The 22,913-nt window shown below is 41.5% G+C and overlaps 1 protein-coding gene across 2 annotated transcripts in view; it reads right to left on the reverse strand.

Annotated features, from left to right (window-relative positions):
- The window catches only part of rpa1 (replication protein A1), a 50,436-nt gene extending 27,756 nt beyond the window's left edge, over positions 1 to 22,680 (reverse strand). For both annotated transcript variants that reach the window (XR_013962254.1, XM_080731439.1), the window contains exons 1-12: positions 22,544 to 22,680; positions 20,886 to 20,933; positions 20,426 to 20,504; positions 20,129 to 20,237; positions 19,741 to 19,829; positions 19,580 to 19,657; positions 17,778 to 17,898; positions 17,099 to 17,201; positions 15,653 to 15,721; positions 15,150 to 15,348; positions 13,472 to 13,608; positions 8,466 to 8,614 (exon numbers count right to left, since the gene is read on the reverse strand). Coding sequence is in view for 1 of the 2 variants with exons in the window: in XM_080731439.1 (XP_080587565.1) it covers positions 8,466 to 8,614; positions 13,472 to 13,608; positions 15,150 to 15,348; positions 15,653 to 15,721; positions 17,099 to 17,201; positions 17,778 to 17,898; positions 19,580 to 19,657; positions 19,741 to 19,829; positions 20,129 to 20,237; positions 20,426 to 20,504; positions 20,886 to 20,933; positions 22,544 to 22,573 (1,211 nt within the window). In the remaining variant the exon portion in view is untranslated. The remainder of the gene's footprint in view (positions 1 to 8,465; positions 8,615 to 13,471; positions 13,609 to 15,149; positions 15,349 to 15,652; positions 15,722 to 17,098; positions 17,202 to 17,777; positions 17,899 to 19,579; positions 19,658 to 19,740; positions 19,830 to 20,128; positions 20,238 to 20,425; positions 20,505 to 20,885; positions 20,934 to 22,543) is intronic.
- Between the last annotated feature and the right edge of the window lie 233 nt (positions 22,681 to 22,913).

The raw sequence follows: 22,913 nt of genomic DNA on the forward strand, positions 1-22,913 counted from the left end.
AAAGCTCCACCAGGTGTCCGTGCGTCAGTCAGTCAGTCCGTCACACGTCAGACGTCACACTTTTGCCCTGCTCATATCTCCGCAACCGTTGCCCCGATCCATGCCAGATTTTGCACACACACTCCTTACCTGCCAAACTACAACCTCCAAGGACCCCCGGAGCTCCAGGGACCCCCAGCTCCCTCGGGGACCCCCAAGTGTAAAAAATGAGCACATGTGAAAAAATTACCAAATGACCACCCCAACGGGGCTGCTCACGGGGAATTCCTGGGGACCACCCACTCCTGGTGCTCCAGAACGGATGCAAAAGTGGTGACGCCCCCAGTGGAGGACCCCCTCCACTGCAGCTCACATAAAATGCCGTAACTCGGCCTAGGAGCGTCCGGGTGAGCCGGGGCCGGTACCTATTCGTCCGCCAAGGCAACGCGGAGACCCCACCCCTCATTTCTCACATTGCCCTCTTCTAGTGACGCCCCCAGTGGAGGACCCCCTCCACTGCAGCTCACATAAAAAGATGTTGCCCTAAAATCACGAAAATCACTACACAGTATGTCTACACTCATGTCATCAACATGGCTCAGGCAGATTTTGGAAAAACACATTTTTTCCCTATTTGTGGAGATAAGTGACCTACGGTCGCTTATCTCCCGATTAGGGAGTCTTACTGGTTTAAACAATGTGTCTCATGTTGCTCACAGGTTTGGGTGAAAGGAGGATTTAGCATTGTGAATTGATTGAATAATTGATTAGACATGAATGCAAAACAGCAAGAGTAAAAGGATAGTTCTATGATTAAAAGGCGTAGGCTATACATTCTAAACTACTATTGAGAATAACAGGGTGAATGCATTGAAACGTTGTAGCCATTTAATAGTCTGTAGGTTGGTCAAATAGTGTATTTTATACATGTTCCCACCAAGGTAGCCTTTCAACATCTTAAAACAGTCTTTGATTGTGTTACTGGTGAATGTGTATTTATTTATTTATTTATTTATGTGACATCAACGGACGAGATGCTGCGCAGCCTCATCAGTACCATAGCAAAGGTAATAAAAGAGTAAAGACTGGGGATAAAGGAAATCATTAAATGGAGAACATTGAATTAACTTCTGAAAAGGCTTCTAAGCCTACACTATAGCCTACTAAAAACTAGTGGAACCGCGATCTTGCCACACGTGAATAATTGGTTGTAAACAATAACACAGACAATGTAAATCCTTAGTCTAGTTGTGGGAAGAAAAGGTTATCATCATGGCCCCAAATAACTTTTAAATATCTTGCAATTGGCAACGAGTCTCTTACTAAATCGGCAAGAGTGCCTCTCGTCCTCAATACATAAAGGCTAAGCTATATAACTTCTCCATCAGCAGTGTTCCCCACACTCCCAAGCCCCCACCGTTGCGCACAGATTCACCGGGAAATACCCGGTCGCCTGCCTTGCAGGAGAAAGTAAACGTTAGCTGCTTAGCTAGTTAGCTTCAAGTTAGCCTCTAAGCTAGCAGCAACATAATTCGAACTATGGTAAACCCTGAGGCTTGACCTGCTGCGGTGAATATGCGACTACTTCATTGCATACACCGTGCTGGCGTGCGTGTGTCCACACTTCCATCCGATTGCCTTTTAAATGTAAATTTCCCATCCACTGAGTCTTGTGTAATGTGTATGCGAGCGCAGCCGTGCAGGGAGAGGGACTGCTGCGCTGGTTTGGTTTCCCTACGGAACTATTTTCAGGGTAGGACCAGAGCAGACTGGCCCTGACGTCACAGCATTTGGAGAGACGCCCCCTTATGCCAGCATATGCGTTGTGCTTTCCCAGGCTTTTATTTTTTCTTCCTATCGCCAAAATAAAAGTCTGGGTTTCCGAGGCTAGTCTGACATTAAAGGGATATAGCACTCAACTCCCCGAATCCCCATACAAGCACAATGTGATGTGCCATGTGGAACCACTGATCCACTGTCTATTATATGTTCGAGTCAACAGCCCATCAAGGATAAATGGCCTGTTCAGTTAAACATGTCCCAAGAGACTGAACCAAAACATGATCAAAAGAAGACGCCTCAACAAGCATAAAACAAATGTTGTTCCAGCAGCCGTGAAACCACATGTCTTTGTTGCAAGCCTAAAGGGTTCTCCAATTGGAGATCAACATTCAACATGAATGATATAGGCTGTGATTTGTTTCCTTTCCTTTCGACGTCTACAACAAATCCAACACCCAAATTGAGATTACAATTAAAACCACAAGGGCACAATGTGTGGACTGTTACTGTTCTGAGACTCAGGACTGATGAGCAGGAAAATGTAAAACACATACATATATTCAACAGCTACTAATCTACCCCATGAATACACCCACTAACAATTCATTTTCCATATTCATCACCTGTAAACCAACTATAAAAAGTGATAGGTGCATATAATAGGAGAGGGCCTAAAGGCTGCAAGGCATACAGCGTGAATGAAGAGACACACATACTGTTAATTAAAACATTTGGCAAAATAACACAATTTAGTTTGACAATGAACATCCATCTTATGCAGGGAGTGGCTGACTCCCCATAGGTAACAAATTCAATTACCTTCCCAAAAGTGCTACTCACACAGATAAAGTACAAATTTACCACAGAGAAATAAACAGCCATAATCCATATTACACTCCATTAATCAATGCAAACTAGCATCCATTCCTTTAATTGGCTGCATACTATTAGATTGTGAAGTTAAATTATGATAGGAACAAGAAAATTATAATGCATGCAACATTTAGCAAATGAACCCAAATATACTGTACATGTGCCTAACATATGTACTGTCTTAGTACATTACATACATGGTCATTTTGTACTATATCTGTGTGAGCAACACTCTGATTGGACGGGTAATTACCTACAGTATGGCGTTCTCTCCCCAAAACATTTTGAAAACAAATTTAAAATAATAATAATCACGCTTATGAACTCGACACTGCGGTATACATTACACCAGGGGTTCCCAAAAGTTTTTTTGTCTCAGGGCACCCCATTAATATTTTTTTAAATCTGAGGCACCCCTACATTACAATTTTCACTCCCAGTCCCAGCACCTTATATTTATAGCATATCGTCGTTGTCGGGTGGAAACCTTGTCCAAAAGCGTTTGTTTTGTATTTATCATCTATAAAGTGTACTAAACTAGTGAAAACAGCAGATCTACAAGCACACAACGCCTCGCAATGGTGCTTGTAGATTGGCTGTTTTCACTAGTTTTGTGCGACAGTCTTGTACGATGAATTATGATGTTTATTTTGCGAGGAAAACGTTGAGATAATAGCCATTTTGTTTAGAACTGACTGAAAATAACTTTGTACTTCAAGTTTAAAATGAAATATTACATATTTTTTCAAGTGTCCAGATAAATTCCAAATATTATCAAATTATCTCGTGGCACCCCTGGACTGCCGTCATGGCACCCCAGGGTGCCCCGTCACCCACTTTGAAAACCCCTGCATTACAAAAAGGCAGTATGGAGGTATTGCGGTTATTGCACCCAGCCCTACTGTGGAGAGCCCGACACTCATCAGTACATAACATGGCTTCTCAGTGTCAACAGCTATTTTACCTGATGAAGGTCTGAGGAGGACCAAAACAGTGGGCAGTGTGCATGAGTAGGGCTGTCACGATTATGACATTTTACACAACGAATAATTGTCACTCAAATAATAAATTGTGTTTCTGTCTTTGACAATTACATTTCTGTTTGGCTTGTAGGCTTTGAAGTAGCACATGGTAGATATGACACATAACCTAAACATACAAAGAAATTACTGACATATTTGACAACTTTATACTTAAAAAAGAACACTGATAGTGGAAATAGCCGATCTACAAGCTCACAACGCGTCGCGATGCGACATTATAATTATTTCCGTTCTTCCATGCTGCTGAGGACCGCCATGTTGTACAGTATGTTGATGGTGTAACTTCACCACAATTCCCTCGCTCAGGCTAAAGGACTGAGTCTCAAATCTGGCCTCCCATCATAGTGACTTCTGAACTATTAATTGGTGGTTGACTGTGTGCGCCTGCAGAAACCCACTGGCCAAGAAGGACCTGCATGACCTAACTCCTCTGCTCTAGATAAACAGGAACACGGCTTTAGGGATCGTTATCTCTGGCCATCCAAGTGAAAAGTGACTGGAGAGAGTGGAGAGCAGACTGCTGCTGTTAAATAGAGACGAGGGAGAAGTGAAAACATCAGCATTGAAAGCAGGGACGTGGAAACTATGGCGATTCAGCAGTCAACACTCATTATTATTACATAATGGCATCAGGTAAACAAGCAAATCCAGAAAATGCTTTTCCTGAGTCTTATTTCCTTTTGCATATTGAGTAAGCAGAGCAGAGAGCACTTTCTACGACTATCGAAATATGCTAAGTAACACAAAGCTATCTCATTTAAACAACCAATCCGCTTAATCTGAAAGCTCCTTAGTTTGAGGGACATTGTTCAGCACTTTACAATCAAACTCCAGACAAGATAATAATTCCTAAGACAGCAACAAGGAACAACAGGATACTTTCAAATAGTAGGTAGGTGCTCAAGCTAACTGTGATCACGACATTTATTTTCCACAGCCAAACACCAAATCAAGTGGCTGATATGAAAACGTTTTGCTGACTGGCCTGTCTGTCTCTAACCCGCTGCACGGAGTCACATTTCACTGCCCTCATTGTGCAGATCATTTTATTTTTAAGTGCTCAAAATAATCACAGACAACTTTTGTATTAAAAAGAGACTCTGAATCTGTGAAGATGCCAGGTGGGGCCATTGGTACTGGGAGGTAAACAAATGTCTCTCCGCCCACTTGGGTGCAATCAATCGTATCTCCAATCTGAAACGCACACATTGCCTTCTTCAGAGAAGAGGCCCCAGACCAGGTTTGCTGCTGCAGCGCCTCAGTGGGGGAGGACGATAAGAAGATGGACAAAATCAATCAGTCAATGTGCCAAGTGAGCTGAAGTGAAGGTTAAGTAGGAGCAATGACAGCCACCTCAGTCCATGTTAACATTGCATTGTCCATCAATCTTTTCTGTGCCAACCAGTGCCACTTTGTAAAACCACTTGGCAATGCTTCCTGTGCCAAGTTAACCTGTGTCACTTACTTTGCCAAGTGGTTTTACAAAGTGGCAAAGGTTGGCACAAGATAGATTGCCAAGTAGATTTGCAGTCTTCTCTTACTACCAGTTCTTGACTTCAAAAAGTATTTGACATTTTTATAAACAATATAAAAATAAGGTGGGAGAAGATAAATATGAACGTTCATTATTGGACCAGTATGTGATGAGGGCGTTGAGGGGTGTGCAATGACTAAGATAATTATGATCACAAAAACTGGCAAGAGAGCTCAGAGAAAAGATGAAAGCTTGACTCAAGGCTGATTCTGTATTCCTCTGCACAAGAAGCCAACAGAATGTCCTCAAGGAATAGAGGCATATGCCTGTTCAACTGTGATGGGGCCTGCCTGCCACAGCAGCTGGCTAACACACTCAAATATAGTGCAAATTAGAGCTGAACAATTTGGGGAAAATACGTAGTGGTCGCATAGACCAAGGCTCTTCAACAGGGGGTCCGGGACCCCTAGGGGGTCCTCAGAGTTACTACAGGGGGTCCTCCAAATCTTCGTGTGATAGAAACTCCCCCTTTTTATATTAACCACTTGAACCCTAGCGTCCATATTCTGATAACTTCAGCCAAAAATAGCAGATCTACAAGCTCACAACGCCTCGCAGCGGCTATTTTCGGCAAAGTGGTTTGGTGTTGAGGGGAAAAAAGAGCAGACTAAGTACAGAGTGAAAGAATCCAAAATACACTGATGATCCTGCTGTCAAATAATGAAACTATATGGAATCTCTAAAAAGGTTTTGGGGTTCCCTGCTTCATCTGTCTCTCAACTAAGGGGTCCTTGGCCTGAAAACATTGAAGACCCCTGGCATAGACGCATTAAAAAAGGCTGAAGCACAACGGTGGATTTGAACACTCAACCTCTGTGGTGGTGGGAGGACGCAGACTTTACCACTGTGCCAGAAAAGGTGACCTTGGGAACTAATGACAGGATAACTACACAAGACAAACCTCTACCAAAGTGTCATTGCGTTTTAAGGCTGAATTGAATATTCTACTTCAGAAGTCTTCAACATTTTCAGGCCAAGGACCCCTTAGTTGAGAGAGAGAGATGAAGCAGGGACCCCCAAAACCTTTTTATAGATTCCATATAGTTTCATCATTTGACAGCACGATCATCAGTGTATTTTGGATTCATGTCAATTTGTGTTTTCAGATATTTAACCACTTGAACCGTCAATACTTATTAAACTTAACCTTTCACTCTGTACTTAGTCTGCTCTTTTTCCCCTCCTTTTCTTCTACGTTCTACTTGATTCATGGACCACATTTTACCAAAACAACGAATAACCAAGTCCATTATGGACCCCTCTCTCTTATGATTTAATGTAATTAATAGCAGCCTGCGCAATTTGGAAATTGCAGTTAAAGGGATTCGATTAATTGTTCAGCCCTTGAGATAATATATAATTGAACATGCGCAAAAGTGCTGCAATATCCTTATAGTAGCATACATATGATAAATTACAAAATGGTTCACAGTAGCGAAGCTCAAATTGAGCTTGAATATAAGAAATTAACATGAGAAATTGGACGTCTATCCCAAACCACCAACACGATAAACAAAATGCTACAGTCCCCATAATGAAAGACAAATGAGAAGTCTGGCAGGTTTACCGTCATTTCATTTGGAGTAGAAAATGGCATTGTGTAAAGATAAAGGGTGATTTGCATTAACATGTAAAGCTTCAGTGAAGTACCCCCTACATCTTTGCAAACAGAGGTGGCCTAATCTCCTTAATGAGAACCAGAGCATGTGCCCTCCTAGCTTGTGAATCGGGAAGTTTACAATTCAAATTCTGAAATCCTTTCAATGTCTTTAGTCAGATGCAACAAAATAGCACTTTCAAAGTATCTAACTTCTGTACCCGAACATATTTCCGACCGTCTAATGAAACAGGAAAGTAAGTAAGTAAGTAATGAAACAGGATATGCGTGAGACATACCATAGCATTGGGCGTAAACTGAATTTGAACATTTAATAGTGGCCATGTCAAAAATTATAAATAATTACAATACAAGTTTAACAAAGATTGATGGGTGGATGTGATATCATTGGATGAAATTGTTTGGTTACAAAATTACAAAAGTTTGTCATATTTTGTTTTACAGAAAACTTTGTTTTGTATTATTATTATTTTGTTTGCCTCTATTGCTAAGTAAGTATGGGATGTGTACCTGGGATGTGATGTGAACTAAAAGTGTGTGAAAGGAGCGCCCCACACTAGCAGTGATTCCTAAACACCGTAATATGTAAATAGGGCTGGGGCGGTATGGATTTTTAGTTATTGCGGTCACTTTTTACAGACAGTATGGCGGTCATCGCAGTATAATCGCGGTTATGAACTCGACAAACGGTATGCATTACACAGCCGCATATTATTATATTATATATATTATTGCACCCAGCTCTGTATGTAAAAAGATGTTTTAGTAATATTCAGGGTTCCCACACATCTTTACCAATTAATTTCCAAAACTTTTCCAGAATATTTAACCCGATTTCCAGGACTATATACTGTAACAATAATTCAGCTCAATAACGAGTCGCTTACTCCGATGCGCAATGCTCACAGACAGGTAGTGTATGCCAGTGGATCTCAACCTTTTCAGGCCGTGACCCTCTAAATAATATTTGAACTGGGGACCCCGGCACCCTGACGAGCACTAAGAGTTGAGGAATTTTGTATAACACCGTAATGCGAGGCGTTGTGAGCATGTAGATCTGCTATTTTCACAATTTCTGCCTCTAATATTTGACAATTTGGCCAATGTTTAATTTGTCATTTCAGAGGTATTAACCAAAGACAATACATAGCTTGTCCAGGACCCTTGATCAATTCCAAAACTTTTCAAGTACTGGAAAAATATTTTTCTAATTTCAAAATATTTCCAGGAATTTCATGACCGTGGGAACCCTGAATATTATTCCTGGTGTGGCATCTTCCAGGTGAAGAAATCACATAATGAGGCTCTATCCTTTGCTTTTATATGAAATATCCCAGACCATTAGCGTTTTATAGAAGATGCTTCAGAACACATTGCTCCAATCTCAAAATATGCTCCAAATGCTCCAATCTTAAATAATACCCAAAAATAGACTATCTACAAGCTCTCAATGCTGATGCATAAAATGTTAGAATCGTGACAGCCCTAATGGCTTCTATAGAATCCAAGCGACAGAAATCAGTTGCGGAGACTGAGAACTTTAATCCATGCATTGCACAGCTCTGGAAATGGACAGAACAAAAGAATGCCACTGTTGTACAGTATTTCGTTATCCATTGATTTCAGGTTCACTTACCAGCCTCTGAGTTTATATGCTTCAGGGATGTCTGGGTTGATCATTATAGTGCTACTGAAGCTAGCACTGAGGGACCTGCCTCCAAAGTCAGATAGCTTGGCCCCCTTGATGGCCAAGATTGGCTGTCCAGAACCATCAAATTTCTCTGCCTGCGAAGAGATAAAACATTTAAAACAGAATATATATAACAAACGTAGTGATAATTGATAATGGCCATTAGAATAGTGTTCATATAGGAGTGTAGTTTATATTCTAAAGTACTAATTCCAGCTTACAACAACCTTGGTAGAGCTTGGAAGAAAGCAGAGCAAGAATCATGAGACACTCAGAACCTGGGAGGTAAATGCTGCACATTTAAGAAAAAGGCCAGTTTCATCCCCTCTGCCATTAGTTAAAATATGATTTTTATGGGGGGTTGCGGCCTGAAAAGTTTGAGAACCACTGGGCTAGACTACGTTATCACCCCTGTCTCTGTCTGTCTGTGTGCAGCCAATTGGCGTGAAACACTGCACGCTCTCCCTTGAGACCAAGTAAAAACGTCTGTCCCAGATTTTTCAGTTCAGCCTGCGCCACCAAGTGGCAGGCTTTTGATAAAGTAATTTTTGGATATTACTCCTATAGATTTTGTTCAAACATTGATGTATTACTTTACCTATTGTATTGACGTATTACCTTGCTTATTGTAAATCGCTCTAGATTAAAGACAGGGTAGCAGAATAACATCTACTTTGTCCCAATTTAATTGTTAGGTAGTTGTGAAAATATTTGCCAATGCAACCATATAGTTGTCTTGCCTGTTTTCAGAGTTGTATTCAGACGGAGATTCCAATGTCCTACTTTTTCAAAACTCCTCCTCCACGAGCTCGGGAATGGCCGAGCAAAAGCATGACGTATGAAAGCAGAGCAACATCACGTGATCCCATTGAAAGGAATGTGAAGAATGTCTTGGAAATTACAATATTTTACACTCTTTCTAATAAAGTGAACTCTTAACTTTCTTAATTGACATGAACAACAACATGCACTTGCAATTTTTTATAAAGAATCAATAAGCCGTTTTTTCCGTATCCATTATATAGTGTAGCATGCACGTATTTTACTAGCCTGGGGGGCGTGTCTCTTCGCGGCCCCGGTTCTCTAGCGAGGCACTGAGAAACACTAAGCCGAGATGGGCGCTCGTTTCGGCCAAATGCTGGAGTTGCCTCGGTGTTTGACTGTGGATGTTTTTTTTTTTTGTTTGTTTTTTTCTCTCTCTCCTCCCGTTTTTTCCCCTGCCTCTCATTCATGTGTTCTCTACCTCTGGACCAAACAATGACACGAGTAAGCAATTTACCCCGAGTGAGAGGACATTATGCTCTGATAATGTCCTGTGTTAGGGGGTGATCGGACGAGGCGAAGCCGAGTCCGATAACCCCCTAACACAGGACATTATCAGAGCATAATGTCCGACCCCGAGTGGTAAATAGCTTTTCTACCACTTTTTCCCATATACATGAAAGAAAACACATAGTTGTAACTTGCAAGGATCTTAAGTTACAATCATTGTTGCCTATAAAACTTCCGCCATAACAACAAATAGTGCCACAAACAACATCTTCTACTCACCACCAGATGGCGCCAACTCCATGCTGAGACAGATGTCTAGCTTACGCGACCGAGTATTTCCCGGTGAATCTGTGCGCAAAGGTGGGGGCCGATGGGCAAGGAGGGTTGCGAGCTTATGAGAAACAACTAAAATAAGACCTTAAAACCTGGCGAAAACAGTTGCGTGCATTAGCGCAAATGGAAAACATTCAATTAACTTCTGAAAAGCCTACACGACCTTTAAACAGCGTGCATACGGTGCATTAGATGAGGATAAATGAAATCATTAAATGGAAATCATTAAATTAACTTCTGAAAAGGCTTCTTCTAAGCCTACACTATATAGCCTACTAAAAACGAGTGAATCTTGCCACACGTGAATAATTGTGGTTCAGTGGTTGTAAACAATAACACAGACAATATACAATCCTTAGTCTAGTTGTGGGAAGAAAAGGATATCATCATCATCATGGCCCCAAATAACTTTTAAATATCTTGCAATTGGAGACGAGTCTCTTACTAAATCGGCAAGAGTGCCTCTCATTTTCAATACATAAAGGCTAAGCTATAGAACCTCTCCATCATCAGCAATAGTCAGTGGTGGTGCGTGTCCCCCAGACCCCCACACTCCCAAGCCCCCACCTTTGCGCACAGATTCACCGGGAAATACTCGGTCGCCTAGCTTACAGCTAAGCTAACGTCAGTTAAAAGCACCGTTCCGGCCGTAAATAGAGGCTGTTCGCTTCCAGAAAGGCATAGGTTCAGAGAAAAGGGGCTTTAAAGTTGGCGGATTGCATTGGATCCAAATAAATCGGCGACGATAGTACGCACGTTAGTAAACAAAGGACCGCTGCGACCGTCATTTGTTGGTGGGGGGAAAGGTGTTCCGACCATAGGGTTCCGACTCCCTCCTGAAGTCCCCGGATGCGTTCATCGCGTATTGATCTCGGAAATGTGCCTCATTTGCATGTACATCCGGGCATTTCACACATTCCGGCTATTGTGGCCTCATTTACTACTGTTTTAAGCCAATCACAATCCAGTATTTGAACACGTGACTAGAAAAAGTGGTAGAAGATTGGATTAACTCACCCAAAAGAAGGTAGACAAATGTATTCCACTGGAATTAGTTATTAAAAGGTGCTTCACAAACGCAAGTGATGGGGCCGTGGGCTGTGCGAGCCACGTGACGAGCTCGACTGGAAACGATACTCATACTTAAGTAAAAGTACTCTCATATCATTCTCGCACGCATGGACAGTCACGCAGTGGCCAATCTACAGTACAAGCTCACAATTGTGAGCTTGCAGATCGGCTAGTTTCAAACAGCCAAGGTATAATAGGGCTAAAGTAGTTATTATCTGGTCCTTCACAAACGCGAGTGACATGGCCGTCGCCCGTTCGAACTCGCAATGGTGGAAAATATATTTTACTCAAGTAAAAGTACTCTTATATCATTCTCGCATGACAGTCGCCTAGGACGTGACGTGCAGCTTGCAGATCGGCTAGTTTAAAACAGCCAAGGTATAAAATAGGTAGTTAATATATGTTTTATATTATAATGTATTTCTGTTTTGATTGATTGAAGATTTTATTAGAAGTTTGCATAGGAAAAGGTACTGTAGTAACTAAAGCTTTCAAATAATTTTAATGGTGTAACCAGTATTTGCCTCAGAGATAGATGTAGTGTAGTAGAAGTGAAAGTATTGGAAATTGGAAATATCCAAGTACAAATACCTCAACATTTTACTCGAGTACAGTACTTGAGTAAATATACTTATAGTTACTTTACACATCGCGGTGATGTCCGGGCGTGCAGCGAGCCGCGAACACAAACAGTCACGCAATCAAACAGTCTGCAATGTGTCTCTACTACTGAAGTAGGCTAAAGTACACACAATCAGAACATTAAACAATTATTTCACTTCACTCTCTCAGAGTCCTGCAGAAACAGGCAGAGGGGAGGGGGCGACTGTCTGTCTGTCTGTCTGCCTGTCTGTCTGTCTGTCTGTCTGCCTGTCTGTCTCACTGACTGAAACGAGCCTCCGCTGTGACGGAACAGAACGTCACGGAAGAGGCGTGGTCCCGAAGTCGAGGGTGTAGAGGGAGACACTGATTATAACTTCAAATGTGCCTATGTCTTTTGTGTTTTTATTTATTTTAAATTTATTTGGGCATCCTTAGGGGATCTTTGAGAGATATGCGTCATTATTTAGATAAAGAAAGATTCCTGCTCCCCCTCCTTTAAGAGCGTCTGCTAAATGCCTAAATTGTAAATTGTAAACAGTAATGTCATCAAGATGGATCTGTCGGATTTTTCATATTCCATCCCGATTAGCCAAGATTGGCTTGCAAGGTTTACAACAAGAACCTGTGCTCCGAGGAGCATACCTTTGTAGTTCCTTTTTTTTTCAATAACAGGGCAGGAAATGGAGATGTGTTTGTATTCATTTAAAACTATTTACCAAAGTTTTCGCCTCATTCTAAATACAACCACCTCAGTAGACCCATTTGAAGGAACGAACTTCAAAAAGTGCTATTTATACGCATGCTGGGCATTGTCACTTTTCTATCTGGCACTGCCGTGGTTCTTTATAAACTATACATCTTGTGTACTTCAGCAAGTCTCCCTGGAGAAGGGGTATCTGCAGAGCAAACAAAGAGGGTACACAGTGCTTCTTGTCAGAAGGAATGAAATGGTGGCAAACTGAGCAGAGTCCCTTTGAGCCATAGGTAAAATCAACTGCAGCACCACAGTTCCTTCATCAGACCCATGACAGGGTATTTACTCAGTAACTTCAACCACATCAGCTTCCATTAAACACAGCGCACAACCCTGTTAAATCCCCTCCATCTTCAAACTGCTGAATAGCAATCTCCGGGTGCTGGCTCATACGCGACACGCAAAAAAACACCTTTTCAATTAAAGAGGGAGGGGAGGAGATGTACAGCCTATGTCTGTCACTACCTGTCAGGAGTCGGAACATGTACAATTTGGCTGCAAGCGACTTTTAAATGTGTGACTAGATTTGGTCTTCACAGCAGCGGTGATGTTGCATTTTTTTTAAATGCCTGGTCTGGCATTTGGCCTAGTTCTACTGACTGACATATTGGGGTGAAGTCAGCTCTAATTAAAGTCATGTCTGAGGTTAGTTATGCAACTTATGCTTATTCAACAGACTAAGCAGACTTGTTTCAACCTGGAGTGCCTAGTTTAGACAGGTATTTACTTGACCGCTTTACCTTACTTTGTTGGTTTACTAGGGTTTATGCCGCTTACGGCGTTCAAGCACTTTGTAAGTCACTGTGGATGAGACATGAGAGCGTCTGCTAAATGCCTAAATTGTATTGTGGTGTATGGAAACCTGGAGTCATTCTCTATACCCCCCTTTGTCTGCATCTCTCCCCCAGTTGGTCCTCACCTCGTCTCCCCACAGCGTTACAGATACCATCTTCCCAGACATGTCTATCAGATTCACGGTCCTCTTGGAAACCTCGCGGCCAGTCTTGGTGGTTAGACGGGTCATCTCATCCACGCTCTTGCACACCCCAATAACATCTGTGCAGGAAGACAAAGCATTGTTTACAACTCTCAGCACTAAGAAACTGATTGTGTCTCCTTTGCCAGGCAGATTCATGGTCACACTTGCAAAAACCTTATCATGACAAACAACGGGCTGCTTGTCCTTGAAAAGCCCTTGACCAACTCTGGACTACATTCCCAGACAAACACACATTCACACATATACATATCATAAATATTAAATGCGTGTCTTGACGGCCACAGGTCACTTAGGGTCCCACCGTCTTACGGCTCAAATCGGCTATGGGGAAATCAGTTGACTCATTTTTCAGTTCAACTCAGTATGAGGTCAGCAGCTTTAAACACATACATTCCCTATGCTGGTGTGTTGCCTCTATACTCTATAAGTGGACAAAATCAAATGCAGCGCATCAAGCACAACCTCAGTATTGTTGAAACTGTTCGCTTAAATGATGAGGAGCCATTTATATGAGCAGTGAGTACTAATGATAGTCCATGGGCCAGACGGGTTGTCGGTATCAAAAAGGTGGCAAAGGTTACCATGCATTTTTGAAAAGCTCTATATCTGTAGATTATATTTTGGTATGATAACCCTTTCTTAGACACAGCTAAATTGGTGTTATCAGCCGCTGGAGTTGGTGTCCCATTAACTTTACATTACAGGGAAAAAAAGCAAAAAATAGTAGCATAAGTAGCTTTTAGTAGCATAAGAGGGGTCAAACTAGGGGTTTGTCATGATGCCGAATCCATTGCAAGCATTTGTTTTGCACAAAAAACATTCCTTGGGCTATAAATGGCCTCAGAAAACGATGCATGTATGGGTGTGCATTCATGTTAGTCAGAGGCCTTAGGGTTTTATTTCTCGTGCTAATCAGTCTAAAAGCGCCACATTTTGCACAGATGTAGCCCAGGGCATGCTCTAATGATTTAGCTAGGGCGCCCGAGTCGGTGACCTTCGGGGTCGCCACAGCTCCAGAAAAATGGTTTAGTGATGAAAAGTGATGAGTCATCACTTTTCAGAGTTTGTGGATGTTTTCTGGAGCCCGAAGGTCAAGAATTTAGTTCCCAAGAAAGGTCATGTCACTATTGGTATGGTATTTGAAAAATCAATATCAAGAAATATTTAAGTCTAATTATCCTTTTGAAGTCATAACACCATAGCGACGCCTGAATGATGGACTTGGGAGTGAAATCACTCAAACAGTACTACAAGCGGCAGTCTCCGTTATCATAATTACATGTGGGCTCCTTATTATTACTTATTCATATTACCTGTGACAGCACTTTCTCCTCTGCTAAGTTAACCGGGTCGGCCATGGGGCCAAAGTCAATCTATGCTACAGGCCATTACTGTCATCATCAGTATTATTAATACTTCTTCTATCTTCTTATAATTGCCTTAACCTCCCATGCACATCCCTCTCCACACTCAACTACATGCATCGTCCTACCCTATCATAGGTTATTATTATCATCATCATCAGTCTGGTATTAGTAATGCTTATCAATGCTGCTTCCATGGCTACTGGTCTAACTTATGAGTTGCTTCTCCTCACCCAGGACGGAATCCGTTTCTCTGGCCTCCAGGTCGCCAATGGAGACGAAGTCACACTGCACCATGGGAACCTCACTGCTCTCACTGTCGTCACAGGGGATGATGGTCGATTCCCCATTGAGCGTCATCTCGTAGTCGTTCTTCAGGGTGCAGTACTGCTTGTTGGCAATCTTCAGGGAGCCCTTGGAAATGTAGTACACCTAGGATGTACAGACAGATGTGTTAAAACAGATCTGAGGAGCATTTCACCTGACTGAATGGTGCTAACAAGATGTGACTTTATGCAGTTGGGGGGACTCGACAAAGACTGATCAACATAAGCTGCTTATTGTGTTGGTACATTGCAGCAGAATGACTCACTCAAAGTCCCTTTGGTTGCAATTCAAAAACGTATTGGCAGTTGTTTGTACAACGGTGAGAGCCAAATCCATCTTAGACAGCAAAGCGATTGACAGTGACAGTGTGACTGTGTAACATAATTGGTGAGAGAGGGGCATCGCTCACCTTTCCCGTCTCTAGAAGAGTGTAGAACTTGTCCACCTCTTGTTGGAAACCTGTCACTCTTATTTCTCCCTGAAACAAAACACAGCAATTCTTCAGCCATAGTGTGTGTGTATAGCAGTGATGTCATTACATGCGCATCCCGCATCAAAAACTCATTCAAGTCGCCCAGGGACTCATTCATGTCATGGTCCTGGGGTCCCGGGGATGCGCCTCCATTGGAGTCCATGTTAAAATAATTTACCGGGTCGCAGTAAAAGAAAAACATTTTTAAATTCCACAGACACCACCATTGTTCATGGGTGAAAGCATCCTACTTTACCCTACGTTAACACAAATAAAATCCACGTAGAAAGTCTTAACTCATACAGTGCCGCCGGCCACAAGGGGCGCTAGAGTGCCAGAAATTTCTCCATAGACCTTCGCTCTAGCTTTCGTCGACACTGTCCCAAGTGCCTTGGGATTTCACTCCAGCCAATGCTATGGGTGACGATAGGAGGAAGCTAGCTGACACGTAGCCAAAATGCTAACCCATTTAGAAGCCCGATCTAAAGCTATTTCAGTCGCAAAAAACTTTTTCTTTGGGTCTGGGAACACAATCCGGAGAAAATCCTGTCTAAAGATGTGATTTATCATTGGAGTGGGCGGCGCGATGCGGCCGTTAGCGCGACTACGGCCCGTGGATGGCCGAGTCTAAGTCCCGGCCATGGATGGAAATTTAGACCGGGGCTTCGTTGAGGCCTCCGATTAAATAATTCATTTTATTAAATATCCCGAACTAGTTCGGGATAGGCACCCTGGCATACGTCGCGCCGCCGACAGTATATATCAAGTTTTTTTTGGGGGGCTTTATTTTAAACCATTTTCAATGGAATAAATCGTCGGACCATCTAGCGTCTCTCGTTGGCTAGCGCTGGACGAGCAAGGACCACCCACGTTGCTCCAAGCAGCTCGGGGTAAGTAAAATAGCAAATAAAATATTGTATTGGATTGAAATAAAGCCGAACTTGTTCGGGATAGGCACTGCAAGGGTTAAACAGGCGATAGAAACGTCAATGTTTTGATTCCACCGCTATTTTGCGCGCCCAAATTAATTAGGGGCACATGTTTTAGTAGTTTTAGTAGTTCTAAGTTCAAACATTAGCCAAATTGTAAAATAAATATAAGAAATAGGCAAACATTTTGAAAATAGCCGATCTACAAGCTCAAAGCACTCGAAAACATTGTATTGAGGACTTTTCTGGGACCCATTTGAATGACCACCTGTGGGTCCCGGGACCCATTACATTGAAAACCAAGTAACATCACTGGTATAGTATATGTGTGTATGTATGCATGTATGCATGTATGTATGTATGTATGTATGTATGTATATATATATAGAGAGATATATACAGATAGATACAATGACCAAATAAAAGTTGTCGGAATAACCCTGTTGATACTCACACTCTCATCCACAATCTCCATGGAGAAGAGCTTGCCATCACCCTTAGAGTTGCTCCATGTGCGGATGCCGCTTTTGTTAGTGACACGGGCTCGGATGGTCCATCTAACACACAGGGTTGAAGGCGATTCATGTCAGGGTGATTCAATTTGAAATGAGTAGTGGTATTCTAATTGGATACTGTGTCAAGAGATATCTATCTATATAATTTCTGATCTAAGAATAGTGTGATGATCAAGCAGTCTCTTTATATTCTCATTAATTACAAAACAGATAAATGCCCATGCCTGTCAAACACAACTATCTCTTCTCTTGTCAATCAAAATAATGCATACTGAAGTGGACTCCTCTAATCTTACTAAGAATCATAACAGTTATGCCTCCCTCCATGACTGAGATAAGATGTGTCAATCTCTTTCCCCACAATGTCTGGCTGCAAACCATGTATACTGTACAGTATGTTATTTGCCAATGGAAAATTAAGCTTTTATTCAGAATTATACTGTGGGCTATAACAGCAAGATTCCCTATTCAGATCCAACTCTAACTCTTGCATGTCATGGGGTAAAATAAATGTATTTACTGCTCTGTAGTTTCATGTTAGGACATTTGTATTTTATGGCAAACATTGTGATTCGGGAATTGTGAACCACGATTCTCTAGAGGACATCAAATACTCACTTAGACTGGTACGGGTTGAGGCTGGCAATGGGCACGACTTTGGAGCTACCCCCAGGAGTGCTGGGCACAGCAGATTGTGGCTTCTTCCCAAAGGGAAGGTCCCTATTAGGAACTCTGTTCACTATTCGGAGGAATGAGGAGAAACATGATGAGTAGTGAAGTAGACTAGTAAACTCAGGTCACAGCAGACATACAGTACATTATTCATCAGGGCCGAATTGCAAAAATCTACTTTCTTTAGATTACAACTCCTTGATCACTATATCTCTGTTCATGAAGGACAGTTTGTAGGTTTAAAGCCTTCAAACACTTTGTAACGTAATAGTAATAGAACATATTGCAGTAGATCTGGAAAGCTTGCATTAGGAGGGACTAGAGGGAGGTAACAAAAGTCCTGTTGAAGCTAGGTGTTACATGATGGCATTTCAGAGGTATTATTCCCATTTCATAGAATCAAAGCAAGAGCCTTATATGCTGTAACAAACTAAAGTTGCACTTCCCCCTGGAGAACGGAGCTGACAGACTTGGGAGATTTTCTCTTTGGACAAGCGCTGCACATTTGATTTGTGTGCGTCTCACATGGCGGATTAAAGTTCAAAGTGTCCGGTTAAGTCCTTCTACTTTGCCGACCACTGCATTTCTGGTAATTAAACCCAGAGATCAAGCGGCACACATAGAGAAATAACTGTGCTGATGAAGAGGATGCTCGGCACAATTTCCAATTCCCGGACGGCAGATTAGGGGGATGAATACCTGTTATGACACACAGAGGACTGCACAAGGCTGCATTTCATCTCTGCTGGCCTTCTCAAAGTTCTATGACATGAACAACTATAAACTGTATTTAAGTGAAAAGGACCTTTTCTTACTTTGACTATGGCTGGCCAGATTGCTGACATAGAAACATAGGTTCTTCAAAAAAATCGTAGGATTCAAAAGACACTTATAGAACCGGGTCAAAATTCTAATTTTCACGATTTTTCAAAAATAGCAGATCTACAAGCTCGCAGCGCGGCAGTGTCGCGCTGTGAGCTTGTATATCTGCTATTTTTCAATAGTTAAAGCACAAAATAATGATACACAATAATGTGTACCCGTTCTGAATGGGTTAACATAAACTGCCAATGTTCTAAAAAAAATGTTAATGTTAATATGGGTTTGTTTGGAATTATTGTATTAATCAGAACAGTCATCACCCATTGAGCTGGTGTTTGTGGACTGTGCCGAGTGCTCCTGCCTTCTGACATGATTGAAAGCCATGTTGTAAACTTAGCCAATTCAAATAAATTGCATGGTTCTAGAATAGTTTTCTTCCATATTAGGTAAAAGATGGAAATGTATCTGGACAATACATAAATCCATAAAACACAGTAAGCAGGCATAGATGGCTAATAACTCACATACCAGATTGTCATAGTGAGTCATTTATTATGTCAGTTGTTAATGAGTAGAGACTCAGCATGGTGATGATAAATTAAAGAAATTGACAGAAGGACCTAAAATGGCACATTTTCTCAATAGCATTCTGTCGACCATTCTGTTCACCCAAAATGTCTACTACACACAAATGCTGCCATCTGGTGCCAATTTAAGAAACATCCAAATAATTCCTAATAGCATAAGCCCAAGTCAAGAGGCTAAGGCTCGGGTGGCGCAATGGTAAAAGGAGGAGATGACTACATGTGTGTGAAAATAGTGGTTAGTATCATTATGTCTCAAAGAAACTATCATATATTGTATATTATTTTCATATTGCACAATGGCAATGCAGTCCAGTTAGAAGAGATCCAAGCAGTGTTTACCTTCATTTCCATTTTGGGGCTGCAGGGGGCGGTGTGGTGGAGGGTTTGCAGCTGGCTGTGGAGCTGGCTTACTTTGACCTAAGGAAGACCAAAAGTGAGAGGAGCACTCAACGTAACATATGCAAGTTGGCAACAAAAATGTGTTTGTGTTGAAGCCTTACCCTCCACGTAAGTAATGGGTTCCCCGATCTTTCCACCAACTTCATCAGCAGACTTTATTATGTCCATTTCCAGAATAATAATCACCCGTCTGACAAATGATAAACAAACAGCAGGAACACCTTTATTTACGGGCTCCGAAAAAACACAGCAGTGAGCAAAGACCTTAATTCATCATACTGTGTCATAATGTCAGCTATTAAATGTATCATACCCTGAAAAAGGCAGCTGTACTGCCGAAACGTTGGTTTAATAATTATTCTCCAACAATGTCCAACAATAAACTTTGGCACTTTGGCTACGGTGTGTGCGGCCACTTTTCTGTCTTTTTAAGACATCTTCTGAGCTATTAAATGTAGATCATTAACAAGAAAGACTAATTCATCATACCGTCCATCCTTCAATACATTGGTCACGCTCCTCTTGAGGCAGCAGACACAGTTTTGGACCAGTCTGTTGTCCTCTGCCATGTGGTTGAGCTGGGTTGAGAGCATGAAAGCTACAAGAGGGTAGAAATACAAAAGAGCTGATTAATACCAGGCAAGGCCAACTACTGAGAACTTTGCCCTTCACTTCACAAGAGATTGAGCAGGGCATTAATGTATGAATATGATTGAAGGAGGGCCTCTAATGGGCAAAACATTCCTTTCTAAATCAAGGAATTAAGTTTTATTATTCTATACTTACAGGACATGGTGTGTAGTCCATCACTCATCATCAGTCTAAATCGGGCAGCACCATTCCCACTCTCAATCTTACGGATGTTCTGAGAGAAACATGGCAAAAGTTCATGATTTAGATCAATTAATAAAAACAGCAGCATAATTTGTTTCACTGAACTGTGCCGTATGTTTATGAACCAAGTTGTTCTGAATATATGACTTGACCAAAAGGAGATTTAGACCTTCATTAGCAATAAGCAGGTCATACAACTACAGTTAATCAAATATGTGAAGAACACAATTACATTCCCAATTACAGATAAACAATACAAGTCTCAAAAGATGTCACTTTGGATACATTTGATTATTAGAGCATATTTTTTCATTAGGTGTACCCAGCACATGATGTTTGGTTGAATTATTCGTATATAGTTAAATAATAATAATAATAATAATAAAAAATGCTAAGGCGAGTCACTACTCACCAATAACTGAAGCATTGAATCATTGACAGTGTTGCCCTTTGTCAGATCCTGCAAGCAGAGATTGTCAGGTTATAATTCATATAATAATAAACACCACAAGAAAGCTTTTGGTCTGGTTTAAATTGGGGTCCCTTTTTACAACTCATACAACATTAAAAGACAGACAAATAAAACAGTACGATGCAAAGAATATCAAAAAATAAATTTTATTTATAGTAGGCTTTGTCTTTTTTGAGTTTCAAGTTGCAGCCACCTGTAAGTGACTTTTCAGAACGGTTTTAAAGGAGGATAGGGATTTACACTCCTTTAAGGCCATCAGTAGGGCATTTCACATTTTTGCAGCATAGCAGGAGAACGGATTTAAGCATTTGTTTGTGCCAAATCTGGTTTGGACATGATTTGTGGAGCTGCCTCTGGTGTTGCAATTGTGAACATCTCTGACAGTTTGGAAGTACATTTTGTCAGGTACATGGTATCTTAGTTTACTTGTGTAGTGTATCTTGTACACCAGGCCCATTGCAAGATGCTGGACACTGTCAGCTACCATGAGCCAACCCAACCCAAAATGGATCAACCTGATCATTTTGTAAGTACAAAATGATCAGGTTTAAGGTGCGCCGAGTGGTTAAGCAGAAGCCTAATAATCAGTTTGTTTTGGGCTGTTTGGAGCATTGTTTTTAAGGCCTTTGGGTGGGGTTGAACGAGTGCTCTTGCTAGAGTCTTCAAAGTGTTTTTACTGACCAGAAGGGCGATCCTCTGTAAAAAAAACAACTAGTTATTTGGTTTGGTTTGGCCCCTAGGATGCAACCCAAGGTGGTGATTTCATCTTTTCTTGTGATTACATTGTCACCCACTTTGACTTCTAGGTTATCATTATCAACCTGGCTGAGAATAGGATTTGACCCAAAGAGGATGGATTCCGTTTTATCCAGGGCAGAAATAGTGATAGTTTGTTGACATTAAGCCAGGTGCAGATCTTATAAGTCAAAAATGGCTTGACAGATGATAACACATGTCATTTGTGACAGTTAACGTTGCAGACAGTAATATAGTTACACAAATGTATAACTCATCATTGTGGAAATGGAAATGTGACTAATATCCTTTGGGTCTCTTTCCTCCAGGTTTTAATGAATGCTCTGATGTCTGTCACTGTCAGTAAGCTTTGTTTCAGATACTTGCCACAGTACAGAAGTGAAATCATCAGTGCTACTTGTCTTTTATCCATTGTAACTCTAGCCGTGTACAAATGTAACCAAATGGACCAATTACACTCGTAGTTAGATTTTACTCTGATGATGTACACTGCCTTCCAATATTCCTACCCACGGTACAGTGTTCAAGGGAAGGGACTCTCACTAATTTCTACACGTTTAAACAAATGTCAAAAGCAGAATAAAAGGCAACTTCAGTTGTGTTTTTCTTTGCAATCAATATCAGACGGAGTGGAGTGGGTCTTGTCTGTCGGCTGATTTCACAGCAATATGAGCAAAAACCTAGTCAGAAAAGTCGCTAAACTTTACTAACAAACCATAGATGACACCACCAAGTTCAACAAAGACATGTTCTTATGTGTACACAGCACCATTTTGACTCTGAACTGTGGTCATAATCATATTGTCAACAATATAGTTACCTACTGCAAAACAGAACCTTACCTCTATCGTTCCTTGTGAAAGCTGTATCATATCTGCAGAGCTTTTCTTAAATTGAGTACAAGAATTGTTTAATCTAAAACAGTGGCGTGTTTGAACAGAAGAGCTCCAGAACAGTGCCTGCTACTCGGGTTGTTGTCTCTCGGTGTGTGTGGCGCCAATGCTAGTACAAACCCGCCAAAGAAAAGCACTGCTCAAGCTTCCGTTTTCCGGTCACAGACCTGGAATCAGTTAACGGCGTTTTCTTAGTGCTACAAGCATGGATACACACTGCCACAGATCTGACTTGAGACCAGTTCATCCATAGTAGGGCAGGGGCAAGTGCGTACTGCGTAGAGTTACGAATGCGTGGTGTGGTGGTGTGTCACCGCGT

This window comes from Nannobrachium achirus (assembly GCF_963921795.1).
Source record: "Nannobrachium achirus genome assembly, chromosome: 8".
NCBI classification, from domain to species: Eukaryota; Metazoa; Chordata; class Actinopteri; order Myctophiformes; family Myctophidae; genus Nannobrachium; species Nannobrachium achirus.